Below are 18,513 nucleotides of genomic sequence, written 5' to 3' on the forward strand. Positions count from 1 at the left end.
AACTCTTTGAACCATGGGTTCATAACAGTGACATAAAAAGGTGTCAACAGGTGGATTCTGAGGAGCTGACTTGGCCCTAAGTTGAGATTAAGAAAATGGAGGATGTGTTTGGTTTTTAGTCGAGTGTTGGTCAGTGATATTGGCTCCATTCAGACCCAGGACTACACCAGAGACAAGACAATCACCACCATCTTGTCTGATGAGATAATAGACCTTCATCATCCATGATATCTTACTGCTTGAGAGTCTTTGTTATTTTTCTGTTTTTCTTCTTGTCCTGTTTCTGTCTTTTCCCTTCTCCACTTTACCATGTCTTGAAGTAGAAGAAAAACTAAAAACAGCAGAGTGTTTTCCCTACAGACGTTAATTAAAACATAAATAAAACACAAAAGCATCCATGTATATTTATAGTTCCTGACTCTGCAGCCATCTCACAGATCCTGTTAATTGAAGGATATATTTATTTGTTGTTGAATCTGTAAATTGTAACTCTTATACTCCTTTTTCCCCTTTCAATTGTTTATCCTCTGCTTGATTTTGAAATTCGTTATTCAGTTTCTTATTATGCATTCTGCTTTAAGATTGTAAAGGAAAAATGGAAATGTACTCTGGCTTTTATGGATAGTAAGTTATAAGAGAAATGAAGGCAGTATTTGCTATAATATCTTAAAATATATCAAAGATGAGTTTATTTGGCTTTCTAAAGTCGTGTATATAAAATAAAACTTTGATTTATGTTGCCTGTCTTCTTAAGACATTGCTAACCAAAATGTAAAGTTATCAAGTGCAAATCAATGAGCTGTGGCAACACTCAAGTGCTGAGGGAACATCAAATGAGAAATTCCCTCCACAACATTGGCTTATATGCAAGTCTGTGGGTTCATTTTCTTGATTGCTAATTGATGTGGGAGGCTGAGCCCAGTGAGGTCAGTAACACCCTTGGACAAGTGGTCCTGAGTGGTATGTGAAAGCAAACTGAGCAAGCCAGGGGGAGCAAGTCAGTAAGCAGCACTCCTCTGTGTCAGTTCCTGCCTTGGCTTCCTCTAATGATAGACTGGTTGAGACATGTAAGTCAAATACTCCCCCATCACCAAGCTGATTTTGGTCATGGTGTTTATTGCCACAATAGACAGCAAACTAATGCAGCTCCTTAGAAAGTTTTCTTTCTTATACACATATATGAACACACAGAGGTACAGCTTTTATTGTTTTACCAAATGGAAACAAAACATACATTCTCCTCTGCTTTTGTTCTAACTCACAGCATTTTGTGGAAATGATTCCAAGCCAAGAAGTGCACCCCTAATTGCAGTATATGGCCACATCACAGTTCCTGGTCTGAGCAGGTTGACTCTGTCCAGTCATTCCCTGGCGATGGGCATTTGCTTTGTCTGGGGTCTTGCCACTCTATTGAAGGTTGCTTTGATCTCTGTGGGAGAGATTCCCAATTTGCTTAGAGATCACAGGATAGAGAGATTTACAGTTCCTCCTGTGTTTACATAAGGTGATGACTGGGAAGGCTGGCTGGCTGCTGAAGCTACTTCCCCAAAGGCCTTAGAAAATGGCCTTTTCCAGATCTAGAAATCCCAGTGTCAAAGGTGAGTTGTTGATCCTGAGTTCATCTGTCCTTTTCTGATAACTTTTGGCAGTTGGGTTGACTTGGTGTCTTAGTTAGTTAGGGTTTTTTATCACAGATAAAACATCCTAAGGGTTTCTTTCATCTTACAGTCTGCAGCCCACCATCCAGGGTAGTCAGAGCAGGAACTCCAGGCAGGCCATAGAGTAGTGCTGCATACTGCCTTACAACTCAGGACCATCTGCCCAGGAATGGCAGTGAGGAGGATCCCCAGTGAGAAACTGGGCCCTCCCACATCAATCGTTAACCCAGAAAATGTCAGAGAGACTTGCTTCAGAGGCCAATCTGATGGAAGCATTTTCTCAAGTAAGAATCCCCTTTTCCATATGACTTTAGCCTGGCAGGCTGACATCTTGATTGATTGACAGTGTTTTTCATGATGGTAGTTCTTTCCTCTTTTTTTGAAGTGATGTCTCACTTTGTAGACCAGGTTATCTTTGAAATCACAGAGCTCTACCTTTTCTGATGCCTGACTCAGTCCACTACAGTCAGCAAAAGTCTACAGCAACTTTACCAGTTAAACTATAGTCTGTATGGATAAATATATCCAGCACTCGGGAGGCAGAGGCAGGTGGATCTCTGCGAGTTTGAGGCCAGCCTGGCCACAAGAGCTAGTCCCAGGACAGGCTCCAAAATTACAGAGAAACCCTGTCTTGAAAACAACAACATCATCAACAATAAAACCCCAAACAAACAACAAACGAAACAAAACAAATCGGGGAGATGCGTATAATGTTCCTCTTAGGGGACAATTAAGTGTCATGCAATTTTGATGTTTGACAGAAGCTTGAAAAGGGCAATGAAGACAGGGCTAGTTACTAACAATCAGAGAAGCCTTCGTGGGGGTGGAGTGGGGAAGAGGCTCATCTGATTCATTGAGGAACTGCCAAGATGAGAAGCAAGGGTGTGCAGAGTAACAAAGGCAGACGGGAGGTGAATGGCCGAGAAGTGATGAATGGACAGCATTCTGCCGGGGCGGCTTGTCCTCAAGAGTTCGGGTTTTACTGAAGATGAGAAACCGTGGGGTATTCCGAGCAAAGAAGTGATGTGACATAAACAGCGTTTCTAGGAATCCCAGCCATGGTCCTGAGATATGTTTAAAAGACAGGCTCCGTCAGGAGGCTATTGCTGTGTTTAGCAGAGCTGATGGAGACTGGACCAGGCCAGGCAGACACAACGGAAGTGGAAAGTAGTACTTGGATTGTGGGTTCGTATTAAAGAAAGACCCTTGGCTTTCTATGAACACACAAATTAGTGCAACCTTTGCAGCCTGAATCAACTCCAGGGTCTAATCTCACAGTTTCTGGTAGTTTCTGCTATGGGTTCAGCCTACTGGGCTCCAATAGAGTGGAGAGAATGACTTAGAGTGAACCCACTTTGACACTGATTCTGGTCGCCGGCAAAATTTACTTCCCTGTATCAAGAGAGCTCACACAGGCCTGCTGCTCCCAGGTCAGCATGGAGTCTGATGCTGCAGCTAAGACCTGTGTCCTAAAATGCAGTACCAGGTCATGTGATCAGTCACCCATCACTTTCACCTAATTCTGTCAGCTGAGAATGTCGCAGATTCTTCTGTCCCTGGGGGAAAGGTCTTTCAGATTTGAGAAAGCCAGAATTATCACACCGTGCCCTGCCTAGCATGAGCAGCAAGCAGGAACCAACAGGCTTTTGCCTGGATTATTAAGAGACAAAAAAAGGAAGCAGCCAAAAAGTTGGAGTAGCTGCTAACTTAGCCAGAAAGGAGACAACTGGCAAAGGAAACGCTTGATACAACTAAGACGGGCTGGTGGGAAGTAGAAAAACATAAAAGACTCTGAAGGTAAGGGGAGCTCATTACATGCAAATGGTATTCAGTTCCAAGAAATAGCCCTGAGGCTTGAGGAAAGACACAAATAGGTCCAAGGAATGGACCCTAGTGCCCAAAGGCAAGCCTGAGAACTGAGTTTGACCTTGGGAATCACATGGTGGAAGGACAGAACCAAGTCCCATAGGGCGTCCTCTGACTACATACCTGCACACGCACCCACATATATGCAACTAAATAAGTGTGGTTTTAAAAAAGCGGAGTGGTGGACATAAGCAATGGAGGGGGCCGAGCAGGAGTGCGGGGAGAGGGAGCCCTTGCAGCCCTGGCATGCTGGTTCCGCTAGCCCAAATCTCAGAAAGCACTTTTCTCCTTCATCCCTCGCTCCTCTCCCCGAATGGCTTGCTTCTCTGTGTGGTCTTGGGTGACAAGTGGAAAGGGTAAAATGGTTTGCCTTTGTTGTGAAAAATTCCACAACCAAATTTGCATTTTTACACAAATAAGCCAATATAGCTTTAGTGTGGACAGCCTGGTCAGTGGGAGTCTGTGAACAGCTTTATTTTCGGGCTGACATCATTCAAAACAGGCCAATCTGTAAAGATTTATACGCCCTCAGGTGACACAGGACAGATGCCATCTGTGAAAGGTTTCAGATAAAGCAGGGGACAAATTTCCCGCTAATATGTTAGAGGTGGACCCTACAAGGCATTTGTAAAATCAGGACAAACACATTTCTTTATCAATCAAAGACATGATCTAATGAAACCAATGCCTTGAAACCATCTCATTTAAAATGTTTGTGGTAAGGTAATGAGAAACACCATGCTTTAAAAAAAGAAAAGAAAAAAACCTGCGGTTTGGAGAAACGTTCGTGCCCAGCGGGCGCTCACCATCTCAGTGAGTCCTTTCCCACGATGAGGGTGGGCCTTGCGTTCCAGTTTTCCATAACCCTGGGCACAGGAGGCATTATTGCCCAGACTTCTCCCCAGCCCCCAAGCTTCTCCTACCTTCTTCGCTGAGCAAAGCATCCCTTCCATTCCTCGTGCAGAACTCGGCACCATCTGCAAAGTTGTCAGCAGGCTGAGTTTCCTGTACTTGGCTGTGCTTTCTTCAGACTTCTCTCACAGAGTTGAGGAAAACGACTTTTCAGTGCTCTCAATTTTTTATGGTGAGGTTTTTGCTGTCAAGAGAGGTGACCTAAACTTCTTGGCCATCCTTAGTTTTGCTTCCTTGCGTTGCTCATCAAGGCCTTCTTGCCGCTAGCTGTGTGCTTCTTGAGCTACTGGGTGGTGGCCTTGCAGGGCATGAGGGGGTGCGCAGAGTAGGCGGGGCAGGGAGCTATGTGCAGAAAAGGAGAGCCACCGGATTTTGGGGTACAACCGCTGATACGTATTTCATTTTTCACTTATTTATTCTACAGTTCCTCTGCAGGAAAAAATTGTAGTTATGAAGATGTAAGTTTCTAAGGCGAGCGCTCTACCATCAGCTATATACCTGCTTGGTGTGAGACGTCTCCATAGGACAGCAAACGGCCGCTACTCCTCTAAATGGGCTCTGGAACTCAGGATGTGTGGAAATACATTTATTTTCAAGTCTTTTCAGTTCTTAAAGAACAGAAAAAATAATCACAGGGTTGTGGAAAGAAAAACAACTCCCTCTGAGCAGATCGAGTTTGCGATGACAGAATTAGCCTTAGAGGTGATGACATAAATGCATGTCCATACAGCGCCATTAGCTGTGTACTCTGAGCTATGCCACTGTTTCTCCAAAGTCCCATCTGTGTGTATAGCAATAGCTTGAATGCTTGTTTAGAAAATAATCATTTTCACCCGTCTCCAGTGAAGAGTCTCTTAGGTGGCCTCACTGCCCACCTAACTTCATTGGACCTATTGTTAGGCATGCTTCTTAGCTGGGTTCTATTGATTTTGAATTACCCATGTTCTCAGACAATGTACAAGTAGTCCTCTCAGATTTCCGGCACAGAGTCGAGTGGTCCTCGTTGAACAAATAGGGAAATGAAGGCAAAGAACGCACCGCTTGCGCTGCAGTGCTCTAGCAACCAGGCAGAGGAATCCTGCTAGACCACACAACTGACATCCCACGAGGTCCACTGCGTCCGGAAGCAACAGCTACGAGCGGAGTAATGAAATGGCTTCCTTGTCTTTCGGGTGGGCCTGAAGGTCAAGTTGGTTTATTTGCTTTTAATTTAGCTGAAATTATAGGCCAGCTGAAAGATCCCTTTGTTGGGAACAGCTCTTTAACTAGCTGCACCAACCTTCGGTCTCTCTCCGTTTCCTCCAGCCTCTTCTGTTTGCAGGATTAGAAAAGCACTTGGGAGGCACATTAATCTTGCCAGCGTTGTCAGGAGTGATCAGCGAGTTTTATTAAAAAGCCCAGATTGCCTGAAAGGCCTCCTTGTCTGAGTCGGAATGGAAGGGGCATGGTAAGATCTTGGGGCATCCTATCGGGACCCCTGGTCTCGCCCCCCGGACTACTAGCTGACACTCTGGAAGGAAGTACAGGAGTCCTGCTTTGTTGAGCAGATTGTACCTGCAGACAGAACTGGCCCCGGCATCATGAACTCTTCAGGTTGTACTGGGCCCAAGGTCCTGCTGTTCTTACTGCTCCGGCTGCTTCTGCTGCACCTGGATCTGGCCAACTCCACCTTCATCAGCATCAACCGGGGCCTGCGGGTGATGAAGGGCAGCTCTGCCTTCCTGTCTGGAGATCATCTGAAGTTTGCCATCCCCAAAGAGAAGGATGCCTGTAGAGTGGAGGTGGTGATGAACGAACCGATAACCCAGAGGGTTGGGAAACTCACGCCACAGGTAGGTCACATTCCACTTCTGTTCAGAATGTGTGTGTGTGTGTGTGTGTGTGTGTGAACAAAGTGTGAGAAGTCAGAAGCATAGTAAAAGGGTCTCTTAAGCCATCATTATGAGTGTTGTATCATCTTTGAAACCAAGGAATTAAAAGGTGTCGGCATGGGATCCTTTCTCTTTTCTCAAAGAGGTGGAACGTATTTTTGACTGCTTTGAAGATTATATTTATTTGTGTGTGTAGACATGGGCATGCCACAGCATGCTTGTGGGGGAAAGAACAACTTTCAGGAGTCAGTTCTCTCCTTGAAATGGAGGATGAGCAGGCCATCGGGCATGGTGGCCAATGCCTTTATACTCTGGGTTATCGCGCCAGCCCTGGTTTGAATATTCTCGACTGGATTCATATAATGAGCCCGTCACTGGTGTGTTCTAATCTGAATTATACTAGCATATTGCAGGAAACAAGGGTTCAACTCATACAGATGTGTACACACCTTTTCTTAACAATGCACTGTTACCAGTAAACCTCCCCAGTGTCCCCTCTTATCGCAGAGAATTTCCAGGACTTACTAGGTGCGTGACCCTAAAGAGTAGCTAGTAATCGAGCAGGGGAAGAAGAGAGCGTAAGGAAATTATAGGTTTCTGGTCTCTTATTTTAGGGGAGAGGGGAGAAAGAAGGGGGAAAGAGAAAGACTGAGCTAGGGAGATTGAAAAAGAGAGAGATTAAAAGAGAACGAGAAATATCGAGAGTCAGACAGTAGTGAGCGGTCGCTTGGAGGGTGTGCTGTGACCCACCCTTCCAGGGTTATTCTGGGCTCCCAGTTCTCTCTCATTGCAAGTGAAGCGTCTTTGGAGAAGATAATGAGATTTCTAGACTGATTTCTTAGTTGGATCCTGTTAATTTTGAGACATTTTTAAGGTCATACTCAGACGCCATAATAACAAAGGAAAATCATGTGAATTTTCATCATGTGAATATGAGTCTCACAGAGTAAGACCTTCAGGTCATCTGTGTGTCAAACTTTCTTTGATTTTAAGACAAAAATCTAGTTATCAGGAAGATGTGTGCATCAGAGACAACAAAATACTCAACTAGATTAGGAGATTCTTGACTGTTGAGGAACACCTCCAAGTGCCCTTGTCATCTAGTGTCTGCTGATTATTTGAAAAAGGCCCCATCTGGTACTGGATGTGCATGCGTGTTTTTCTAGGAGTAAATGGATTTGCAGCCTCTCAAGTGGACATGTGATGTGATCTCTGCATTCTAAACTTTATTTCATGGTAGCCCATTAGAACGCCAAGCTTTGCTGCTGCTTTACCATGTGTCATAGATAGGTCTAGAGAAACATTGCTTCTCTCCATGTTTTAAAATCTAATTTTAAATCCTGATAATTTCAGGAAAGGTAAGATTCCCAGGTAAAGTCTCGTTTGAGGAAAATTTATGCTTCTTTTAAATCCAGAGTGGTTCAACCCTGCCCAGGGATTTACTTAGTATGAGTTTTTGAATTAAGTGTGGCTGAGTGCATAAGTGCATGTGTGTACACACACACACACACACACACACACACACACACACACACACACACACACACAGAGAGAGAGAGAGAGAGAGAGAGAGAGAGAGAGAGAGAGAGAGCTAAACAAACATTACTCCTTAATAGAGCTTACGAGGAAGCTGCGAGCTAGGCTTATGTGAACGCATTCCTAGCAAGACTGTTGTATTAACAACACCCTGCTGCGTAATGAAGAGTTTTGTGGGATTTGCTCAGAAATGCTTTGTTCAACATCTGTTCAATTAGTGTTTTCATTTCATTACTGAAGTTTGTCTTAGAACCAACAGGTTCATTCCCGTTGCACGTGTGGAAAGCCACTTGCGTGGGTTCATGCTAATGCCTTCTGTCTCCATTACCGCCTGGATAGCCAGTTAGACAGATCAATGGCTCTCAGATTCCAGGGCAAGACTTCTCCACCCACAGCTCTCCACACCTAGACCAGAGAAAAACATTTTCTAGGTGGAAAAAAAATCACCTTGGTTTAGTGCTGAGCTTGCTGGTTTTGAATCTGAAATACAGCACTAAGAAAACATCTCTAGTTTGAACCACTTCACTGTCATTAAAGTGAGTAATGAGTCAGGAATGTGTGACAATTTAATTATAAATTGTAATTGAAAAGCAGTTGAAGTGGAAAAAAACAAAGCTAGACAGTAATTAGAAAAGGATTTAGCTCTCCTTTGTTTTAGTTAGTAAATTTATGGTCAATCATGGTTGTCGCCTTTTATAAAAGGAAAACATATTAGGAAACATGGAACAGATGTTTCTTTTAACAAAGCAGATTGTCTCTCTATTACCATGGCTATTTGTCAATGATATGGGAAGGGCTTCTCTTTATCTTCTTCCTGGTTGTCAATTCAAAAGAGGACTAGGAACTCATTCCGACTGGTGAGAATGTCTTCCCAGGGAGTCTGGAAATGTTTGAGGCTGTAAAAGGTGCTGCAAATGTCGTACAGTGATGTGTGGATGTGCACAGGATGTTTCTCCGGACTTTGCTACCTTGTTCAGGGCAGGGCAAGACTGTGACTTGGGCAGAAGTCTTAAAATAAAAGAGAAAAGCCAGGTCCTAATATAAAATAGTCATTTCTTAATGATTATGAATGAGGTGACGTGGTTTAATTACAACTTTATTGAAGAAGAGTAAATTATTTTTGGTTCTCATCAGCCATTTGCTTTTTTTCTGCCATAGCTATCAAAGCTGCCATTTGCAGGAGTGTGAGGAGCAACTGTAGGTCCCGTTTGGCTCTCATCAACACAGGGGTGAACACAGCCAGTGTCTCCATCTTTGAACATAAAGACTTTAGTTGAAAAGGAAAGAACAAAAGCCACACAGAGCAGCGTGTCTGTGGGTGGGCAAATGTGTTATCTAGACACACAGAAAGACCTCTCGAATTCAATTGCCATAAGTTCCTGAAGGGGATAAATATTCTTTTTGATGAAGAGCAGACATTTACAAAACATTATAGTTTATAGACTCAGAGTGATTTAGAGAAGTGACTTCCATTTGTTTGTTTCACCTGTTTGGATTATCATAGTTTAGACATCAACTAAACAAGACACAACTATAAATAAGATGGTACATGGCTATAGGGGTAGGGAAGAAGGGGTAGCTGGTAAAAAGATGCTTGCACTCACACCACCAATAGAACATAGGCACTCCCTCGCTTCTCCCCTTTTTCCCTCCCCCAACCCCTTCCCTCTCACTTCCTCCCCACTCCTCCTCCTTCTTTTCTTTTTTCTTTTGAGACAGAGTCTTTCTAGATATCCCAGGCTGATGTGAACAGGACTTTTGGAAAGAAGCTATGTCTGCAAAGACTAGTTGATAAGACTGGTCGACTGATTAAAACTTCAGTGATGTTGAGAGATTGGGATGTTGCTGGTCCAGAGACTAAATAGAGATTCCTTGCCCAGCTTCATGTGAGAGCTAAGGTCCGGAGACTAACAGATAAAAACCTTTCGAAATCTATTAACTGAGCAGACTACTGGCTTCTACCAACCCCAAAGCTAAGCTGTCATCAGATAACATCTGAGACAAACAGAACAAAAGAAAATTTTCCCCCGTCTGCTATAACCACCTCTCTGTTCAATGATCTTTTCGTTCTGTAAAACTAGGAAAATGCTTCTCCATTAGAACATGGGATTTAAGATAACCCAGATCTGCATTCTTAGGGCATGGCTACTCAGAATGGCTCCAGAATAAACTGGAGCTATTCTCTTTAAGGAGCTCTGTTTTGTTGGTTGGCTGGTTTCTCACTGACACTGGTTTTGGACTCACTACGGAGCCCAGGCTGAGTTTGGGCTCATGATGCCCCGTTCCTTGTCAGCTTCCTAAGATGATTGCAAGTGTGTGTCCACACGACCAGCCAGAACACAGTTCTTCAGGCTGTACTACAGGACTAGAGAAATAAAGTTTCACATTTTCTCAGACATTTTCTTCTTCATGTGGACTAGGTCTTTGATTGCCATTTCCTTCCCAATGAAGTGCAGTATGCTCACAATGGATGCCCAATTCTTGATGAAGATTCTGTGAAGCTTAGACTCTACAGGTAAGTGGCATAGAAAGCCATTTATTTTTCATCTTATTTTATTTTTTGCCATATAGTCATGTCCTGTGCTTCTTGGGCATTTTCTACAACTATATTTATCGCAAGGGAATTGCTAGAATCCAGTAAGAAAGCAATCAACAGAAACTGGAGAGCTGAGTGAGTGGGGAACAATTGCAACCAATCTTCAATGCATTTGTCTCTTCTTCCTTGAGGCTTTCTACAGATTGCTTGTTTCCCTCCAGTCTTAAGCAGAAATTCCTATTACTCCAGCCCATTGCTTAACTTTGATAGTTCAACCCTTTGTTGTGGTGAAAACTACAAATCCAAGTTCCTTATGAGAATCGGATAGACATTTATTATAAAATTGAATGAAGCCCTTCTGTTTGATTGCCAGTTGCTTAGTTATAGGAAATGCAGTATCTTCCATTTCTAAACATTAAATAATACAAGTGTGTTTAAAATCAATGATGAAATTAAACGTTCCTTAAAGGGAGTGAGACGAAATTTATTTTGGACCCATTTGACTGACGATGACATGACCATGTAACCCTGTAAACATCTCCAACCTATATACTCAAGAGAAAGCCCATGCTTAAAAAAGCTTATGTGAAATGTTAACAGCAAAGCTTTATTCATAATAGCTAAAAGGTTGAAGGAATTGAACTGATAAAAGGTATAACCGCACAATAGAATATTAGCCACAAAACTAGTTAAGTCCTGATTTATACAACATGAATTAACCCTAAAACATTATCCATGTGAAAACAGCCAGTCACAAAGAAACAAGTATCATAGGGTTCCATTTATATGAAATATTTTAATAGGTGGTCTATAGAACCAGAAAGTAGATTAGTGGCCGGAAGCTGGAGGAGGTGCAATCTGGGAGCCACTAGAGTTGCAATCACCCAAAGAAAGTCACCAACAAAATGCTGTGCTCAAGACGTGAGTCGGCACCAAGGCTTCCCTAGGAAGCTACAACAGCAATACAAAGGGGTGTCTGATCTTTCCAAACTTTAGAGTCAAACCAAACCAACTTCAAACAGCTTGCCAGGGAAGATTTGGAAAGGGCTCTTGCCAGGAGGGTTAAAGGAGCTGCCATGCCTTGGTCTTGAGGATCTTTGAAATAGAGCTCTCAGAAGGGCAGGAGGCAAGAGACCAGGGAGCAGTTGATTCTGCCAGAGTCTCCTCTTCAGTCTTGTTGTCAAGCTTTTTTGCCTTCGTTTCCTCATTGGTGAAAGGGGATGGACAACCCCCACTGCAGGTTCCTATGCAGTTGGGGCGGAGGCCTTATTAAAACACCTGGGCCAAATTACAAACGCTTCAGTTCAGAGCTGCACTGTCAGGACACACATCATTCCTGACCCCTCTCTCCCTTCTGCAGCGCGACAGTCCATCTCCAGTCGCCTCTGCAAATGTCTCAGAACAGAATCGCTGGGACCGAAACAATTACTCATTTAGTTCACACGGCGAGTGCTGAACTGAACACCCGAATTAGACTTAAAGACCCATCCATTCAGTGGCATTTCTGAAGAGCAAAAGTTCTTGACATGCAACACTTCTTCACTCCTAAATTGAAGCTCCATCCATAAACTACATAGCCTTTCAGCGCTTCTATTATGCACGTGCTAGAAGAGGAACTCAGGTCTCAGCGGTCCTTAGATACTAGGATGGTGGTGAGCTCGAGGGCAGGATGGAAAACAGAATGTTTAGGAGGAAAGGGGCAAGGAAAAGCATGGGCGCAAAGGTCGAGATGGAGCCTTGGAAACAGAGGCCCAAAGTCGAGGAAGACATGGAACCAAACTCCACCCAAAGTGCCTATTTTGTGATGGACAATTTTTGTTCTTAATTTGATTTGGCCTTGATTGTCTTTGAAACAGGTTCTCCCTAAATTGTGTGGGCTAGCCTCAAATGCAGCCTTCATCCCAGGCTGTCCTTAAATTGCTAGTAAAACTGGCAAGTGAGTTTTATTAAAAAGCCCAGATTGCCTGAAAGACCTCCTTGTCTGAGTCTGAGTTGGAAGGGGCACGGTAAGATACGTATACTGTCAGGACCCCTAGTCTTACTTTCTAGATTGTGAGTAGATACTTTCTAGACTGTGAGGCGGAAGTGCCTCAACTGGGATTGGAGGCATACATCACCAGACCCTGCTCGTGGAGCGCCATCTTTAAGATGAGTGTATAAATCTCAGAAGAATCTGAGCACCGACGAATAGGCCCTTTACCCTGTTCTCTCTTCAGATTTACTGAAACAGACACCTTCATGGAAACCTTTCTCTTGCGAGTCCATCTTGTGGAACCAGACTGTAACATCATCCGCCTGAGCGGCAATACGCTGGAGGTGACTGAATTCTACGGATTGTCCCAAGCCATTGATAAGAACCTGCTCCAGTTTGACTATGATAGGACAGCCAACTTGGACTGCACCATCAGACTGAACCCAGTGGGGACTCATCTGCCAGCCCACGGCAGGCTGGTTACGCTGAATCGTAAGGCGGAGGGACCTCGGGGAGATCAGCCGCACAGCTTTTTTTCAGAGACCCGTATGTACCTCTTCATAGTTAAGGTTACTAAAACTGATCAAAATGGCTGTAAATGCTCATCCTGCACTATGATGAAACGTTGTGCTTAACAAATACAGGTTTTTTTTAACTTGTTGAAAATGTAAGTTAGGGCTGGTGAGATGGCTCAGTAGGTAAAGGTCCTTGTTACCACCTTGATCTGAGTTCAATGCCTGTAACCCATGTGGTGTTAGGAGAGAGCCTATACCTCCAAATCATCCTCTGATCTCCAAACTCAAACTATGGCACCAATTCTTTTGGGGACACACACACACACACACACACACACACACACACACACACACACACGCCAGTGGGATGGTTTGGTAGATGGGAGTCCTGGCCTGGGAGCCTATTGCCCTGAATTTGATCATCAGGTCTACGTGATGGAGGGAGAAAACTGATTTCCCCCAGATAAATAAAATTAAAATATAACTAAAACCACATTCAAACAACAAAAGAAAAATGCAGGTTACTTAAGGCTGTGAATTTGGAGACAGAATCAGAAATACCTGGGCTTGCTGTCTGTATTTTCCTTTATTAATTTAGTTATCAACGGGTTTAAGGCTCCGTTAGATGGAAAAAGAAACAGCTCTCTGTAGAGCTGTATAAAGATGGAGTAAGGACAGTTTGCTTAGCACAGGTCTGGTACATTAGAGTGCCCGTGACTTTCCAGCTACGATTATAGCAATGACAGCAGTGTTGAGAGTGGCTTGTTCTTTACTGAGTATTACTTGACTGTAGGCAGCAGGCAGGATTGAAATCCAGGATGTTGACTGATCTGAATTCCCCTTGTGGAATTCATTTATTTACTGTATTTTTCGGTGTTCCTTGTGTTAGTCATACAGTCAGTACACTTTGAACACTTTCTGTCTATGTAGTAGTATTCTAGGAACTGTGGGAAGACCCAGAGGCAGGCATAGTATTACCCGGGATTTTGGACGGAAGCTCACAGCTAAAGTTGAGCACCGGTCATGTCATTGTGTACCACAAGCACTGGAGTAGACAGTAGAGCATCTGTTTCCTATATTATGGAAAGAAGAGTCCTTGAGCTTCAGTCCCTCAGCAAGAGTGAAATACAACAGGGAGAGACAAACTCTTAAAGACAGTTATGGATTCAAAAACGGGCTGGTTCAAGGAGCCAGAGAAGGGCTAAAGGAGGGTTTGCTAAGACCAACCAGGGCCGGGGAGGAGGGATTTCTGTGGGCAGACAGATAGTCCACATGAGGTTGTATAGTGTAGAAGGAAATACTGGCTGGGCTGTGAAGTTCACGGTGAGCCACGGGCATATTTGTCAGAGATATTCAAATACCACAAACCACTCTTTAATTATTTTTTCCTCAGCGTGTCTTTTGGTGGGCAAAGTCAGATGAGAGAACTGGTCAACTTCTTTTTTTTCTTGTAAAGGAATTTATGACCTCTCAGAACAATGACAGTCTAGTCGAGGATGGGTTTGAGGTTTGTATAGTCACGGTGTTCAGGTGATTGTCTCCGTGCGGTGCTGTGCATTCTAGAGCTGAAGTGTCCAGGTGGAAGCTGTGCCCTGGGACTGCAGGAAGTGGGGAGTCTGAGAGTGAGTTGTGAGGAGTTCCTGATGATGGGGCTTCGCTACCAACACACACGCCCCCCTTCGCCCAACGTCGACTATATTGCCATCCAGCTGGATCTCACGGACAGAAGAAGTAAAACTACGTACAAGGTAGAGTTTGGAGTTCCGCATTGGCGTCCTTAGCTGGCTCATGGGAAAGCAGCTTTGGCGGGGGGTACCCATGCTGGTGTCTATTCAGAGGAGTTACTGTGCTTTTGAGGGTCCAACCTCAGGCTTGTAGGGTGTGCCTGGAAGTGCTTCAACCAGCAGCTTGGGCGTGTAAAATTAGCATGTAGCTTCCATCTTTGTTTCTTCGGTAGCTCTACACCATGAGGAAGGGACTGGGGCTGTTTACATGCTAACTGCCATCCACCTGCAGTCAATGTGTATATATGTATATATGTATATACAGGGAGTGTGTATGTGTAAGTGCAAGAACACATAAACGCTGAGGATTGAACCTGAAGCATATGTATTGTAAGAGTGGACTCGGACACACCCCTACGCCTTAGCCCCTCTTCAGCATTATTTATGGGTTGACCATTTGTAAATTGCCTTTCTCCGGTGTTCTTTTATTCCTCCTTGACATCAAGGTGTCAGCTCTGTAAGCCCCCAAGGCACTGAGAGGCAAGACAGCCTAGTCCTATTTTGTAACTGCAGTGGAGTGTATCACCTGTGCTTTTGAGACCTTGGGACAGAGGTGTGGGTTCCTGAGTGGAGGGGTTCCCAATGGCCCCTTCAGCTCTCTCTGTCTTCATTTTCCTTGCCCTCCTCCTTTCAGCTTCACATTGAAATGATGACCCAAAGTGGATGCCTTCTTATGAAATATTTAGTACGCTACTCTAATGTTCACGTAGTCTACAGTTTGTTTGGGAAACTGGGGAAATAGTGTCCTGCGGAGGCAGCCCAGGTTTATGCCAATATGAGGCAATCTAGGGCGACTTTGGGTAAGACCTTCAACATTACTGTATGCCTTCCCACTAGCGTTTCTCTGAATAAACCCAGTGAGTGGTGAGCATCATTACTCAAGAAATTGGTGATTCCATAAATGATCAGAAAATGATGAAACATGACTACAGAATTTTATGGTTGAGATATGGAAATAAAACTTAGATGGAGTGTTGCCTAATTGATCAGCCAAATCAGCCAGGGAGCTTTGCAAAAGATAGGTTTCCCTGTCTGTTGCTAGTAGTTATGAATGCTGGTGCCCAGATTACTTGAGTTCAGATATATAGTTAATAGCCGCCTGACTGTGGATTTTAGGTCTCATTTTCTTTAAGTTAAATGAGGGTGTTGGAACCTACCTCTTAGTAACTGAGGGAGTTAAATGAGACAATCCTTATAAAGTGTTTGCTGCAGAGCTTGGCACGTGGTAACCGTATGCATATTATAGCTAAACAGCCACCAACAGAAAGAACTTGTGGTCAGCCAGGTTGGGAATAATAGGGAAGCCCAGCCTCCTGTTCATAGCGGTGGCCTTGCTATTTATGTAAGGTTGTCTTATGGCTGACAGATCAAAACTGGACTCCACTGCGCCAACACATGTTGTCTGTTTGCTTTGTTAAAAAACTCTTTCATTACCAATGACTTTTTACCTCCATTAAAAATGTGAGTTATTTTTCTTTTCTTTCTGATTGATTTTTTTATAATTATTCCCTCACCGTGTCAAAGGCTTTATTTGTGTTTTTAGGTCAGGTTCATCTTTAGAAGGTCATGTCCTTCTAAACAAACTTCTCAGGATTTTTTTTTTATTTTGACAAATCACAAAACATGTTCATTTATAAATAAATATAAGGGCAGTGTGTACAGTGGGAAAAAAGCATTAAAAACATGGGGAAATAAGAAGAAAATCAACCTGATTTTATTGATAGCCATTCTCTTGCACATAGACACACAGTGAGAACCACAGGCCCCAGAGCTCACTTTGTTTTGTGGCCTCGCCTTATCTGCGCAGCCGTGAAGCTTGTCCTTTGGCTGCTTCTGTGGCTGTGCAGATCATTCTTGCTGGTGGACTAAATGCCCACTCGCTCATAATTTCTTCCTCTACATTAATGAATTATTTATTATCAGTACTGGGGACCGCACCGAGGCGCTCAAGAGTGCTAGGCAAGTGCTCTACCCCTGAGACACACCCACAGACCAGTTTCTGCTATACTTTTAAAGGTCGTTCTTTCCACATTTCTCCTTGACACCTAAGGTAAGTTTATCGCACAGTTTTTCTGCAGCCAGATCTGCAGAGATATTTGTTAGAAGTGTGCACTTTTTCCCGTGGATGTTAGAAAATCCTTCTGTGGTATGACGCACAGGCTAACTTTTTGTTAGTTTCCCCGCTTGTTTGCTGGTACCATGGCGCTCTGAGTGAAAGCCTTGGAGCCACTTGCCGTTAGACTTCTCTTGCTCATTCTTGCCTCGTTTTCGATTCCAGATCAATGATTAAGTAGGTTGCCTTTAAAGCTTTTAAGTTGTTTGCTTTAAATCAACATTAGACTAAAACTGATAATTCTGTGAGGAGGAGTTGGCATGTGAGAACCTTGCTATGCCGAGTCTTCTCATACAGAACATCTCTCTTTCCGATGGACAAACGTCATTCTACGTGTCGATGGAAAAGAGACTTCCCTCTGTGTGAGTCAGGCATACTTATTAAATCCAGTCCGAGGAGATCTTGTGTAACTACCAGGAACAGAATCTTTTCCTCTCATGGCGTCTTTTCATTGGCGATTGGTGGTAAATAGGAACGCAACTTTTTGGTATAATTTTCTTTTATCTGGCTTCCTTCCTAAATTCAATTATTTTAAGAAATTTTCGATTCTCTGGGCTTCAAAAGACCATAATTATATCTTTACTAATGATGATAATTTGGGCCTTTCTTTTCCTGTAATTATTCCTTTTACTTCTGCTCTCTTCCCTACGAGTTTGACCAGAACAATACTAAATATAATGTTGCTTATAGGCATTTTTTTTGTCTCGGGAAGTCTATCTATTTCAGCTGTACACATTATCCTTTTTAATGCTTCTTGCCTTGATTCCATCTATTTGAAATGAATGTGGCCATTCTGGTCCGTTTGCACATCATAAATTTGGGTTACACTTTTACTTCCAATCTTTCTATGAACCCCAGTGTCTTTTATGTGAGGTCTACATAACTGGGCATTTTCTTGTCATTTTAGATTTTTTCTTAACTAAGGAAATATAAAATATATTATAGTAATAATGGATACATGCGAATTTTTTCTGTCATCTTTTTAATATATTCTTGCCAGTAAAAAGAAAATGCCTCTTAGCATGTGCAAAGTCTTGGATTTTTGATTCTCAGTATAACACACACACACACACACAGACGCACACACACACACACACACACACACACACACACACATGCATGGACACAGACCCACACACCCTACACACACACACGTCTTACAGAATATAGTATATTTTATTTAACCTAAATTTGTATATTTGAAAGTCCTTTCCTTTTACTCCATATTTTGTTTAAATTTAAAAGTATTCTAATGGCTGGAACTATTCACTTAGTGTTAGGGTGCTTTTCTAGTATGCGCAGTGTGGGTTTGAACCCCAACACAACAAAAAAGCAAACAAATATTTTTAAACTTATATTGATCTTATTTTAAATCCAGAATTGCAGAGGGCTCTTTTGACTGCTCCCTATGCGTGATGAAGATCGTTCTAATCGTCTTTTCTTCTGGCAGTTCCCGGGCTTCATTTAGCGCTGCTGGCAATTTCATTTCTAATGTAAGGTTATCGGGTCTTGTTATTTCTTACACAATCTGTCTTTTAAGTAAGTAAGTACTATTGACATTTGTATCCTTTTTGTCTTTTTTTGACATTTTTAAGAATGCATTTATTGCCTGACTGTGGTGGTGCACGCCTTTAATCCCAGTACTTGTGAGGCAAATACGGGCAGATCTCTGCAAATCTGAGGCCAGTCTGGTCTACAAAGTGAGTTCCAGTGGGGAGAAAAATGGAAGAAGAATGCATTTATTTAGAAT

At 43.1% G+C, this 18,513-nt stretch overlaps 1 protein-coding gene across 1 annotated transcript in view; it reads left to right on the forward strand.

The window, feature by feature from the left end:
- Nucleotides 1-18,513, forward strand: part of Frem1 (FRAS1 related extracellular matrix 1) — a 148,883-nt gene that overhangs the window by 20,707 nt on the left and 109,663 nt on the right. The window contains exons 2-5 of the mRNA XM_048452996.3: nt 5,742-6,268; nt 10,264-10,358; nt 12,596-12,897; nt 14,430-14,614. Of these exons, the coding sequence (XP_048308953.3) occupies nt 6,017-6,268; nt 10,264-10,358; nt 12,596-12,897; nt 14,430-14,614 (834 nt within the window). The 5' untranslated portion in view covers nt 5,742-6,016. The remainder of the gene's footprint in view (nt 1-5,741; nt 6,269-10,263; nt 10,359-12,595; nt 12,898-14,429; nt 14,615-18,513) is intronic.

The sequence above is a fragment of the Myodes glareolus genome, chromosome 3 (genome assembly GCF_982192425.1).
Source record: "Myodes glareolus chromosome 3, mMyoGla1.1, whole genome shotgun sequence".
In the NCBI taxonomy this organism is placed as follows: Eukaryota; Metazoa; Chordata; class Mammalia; order Rodentia; family Cricetidae; genus Myodes; species Myodes glareolus.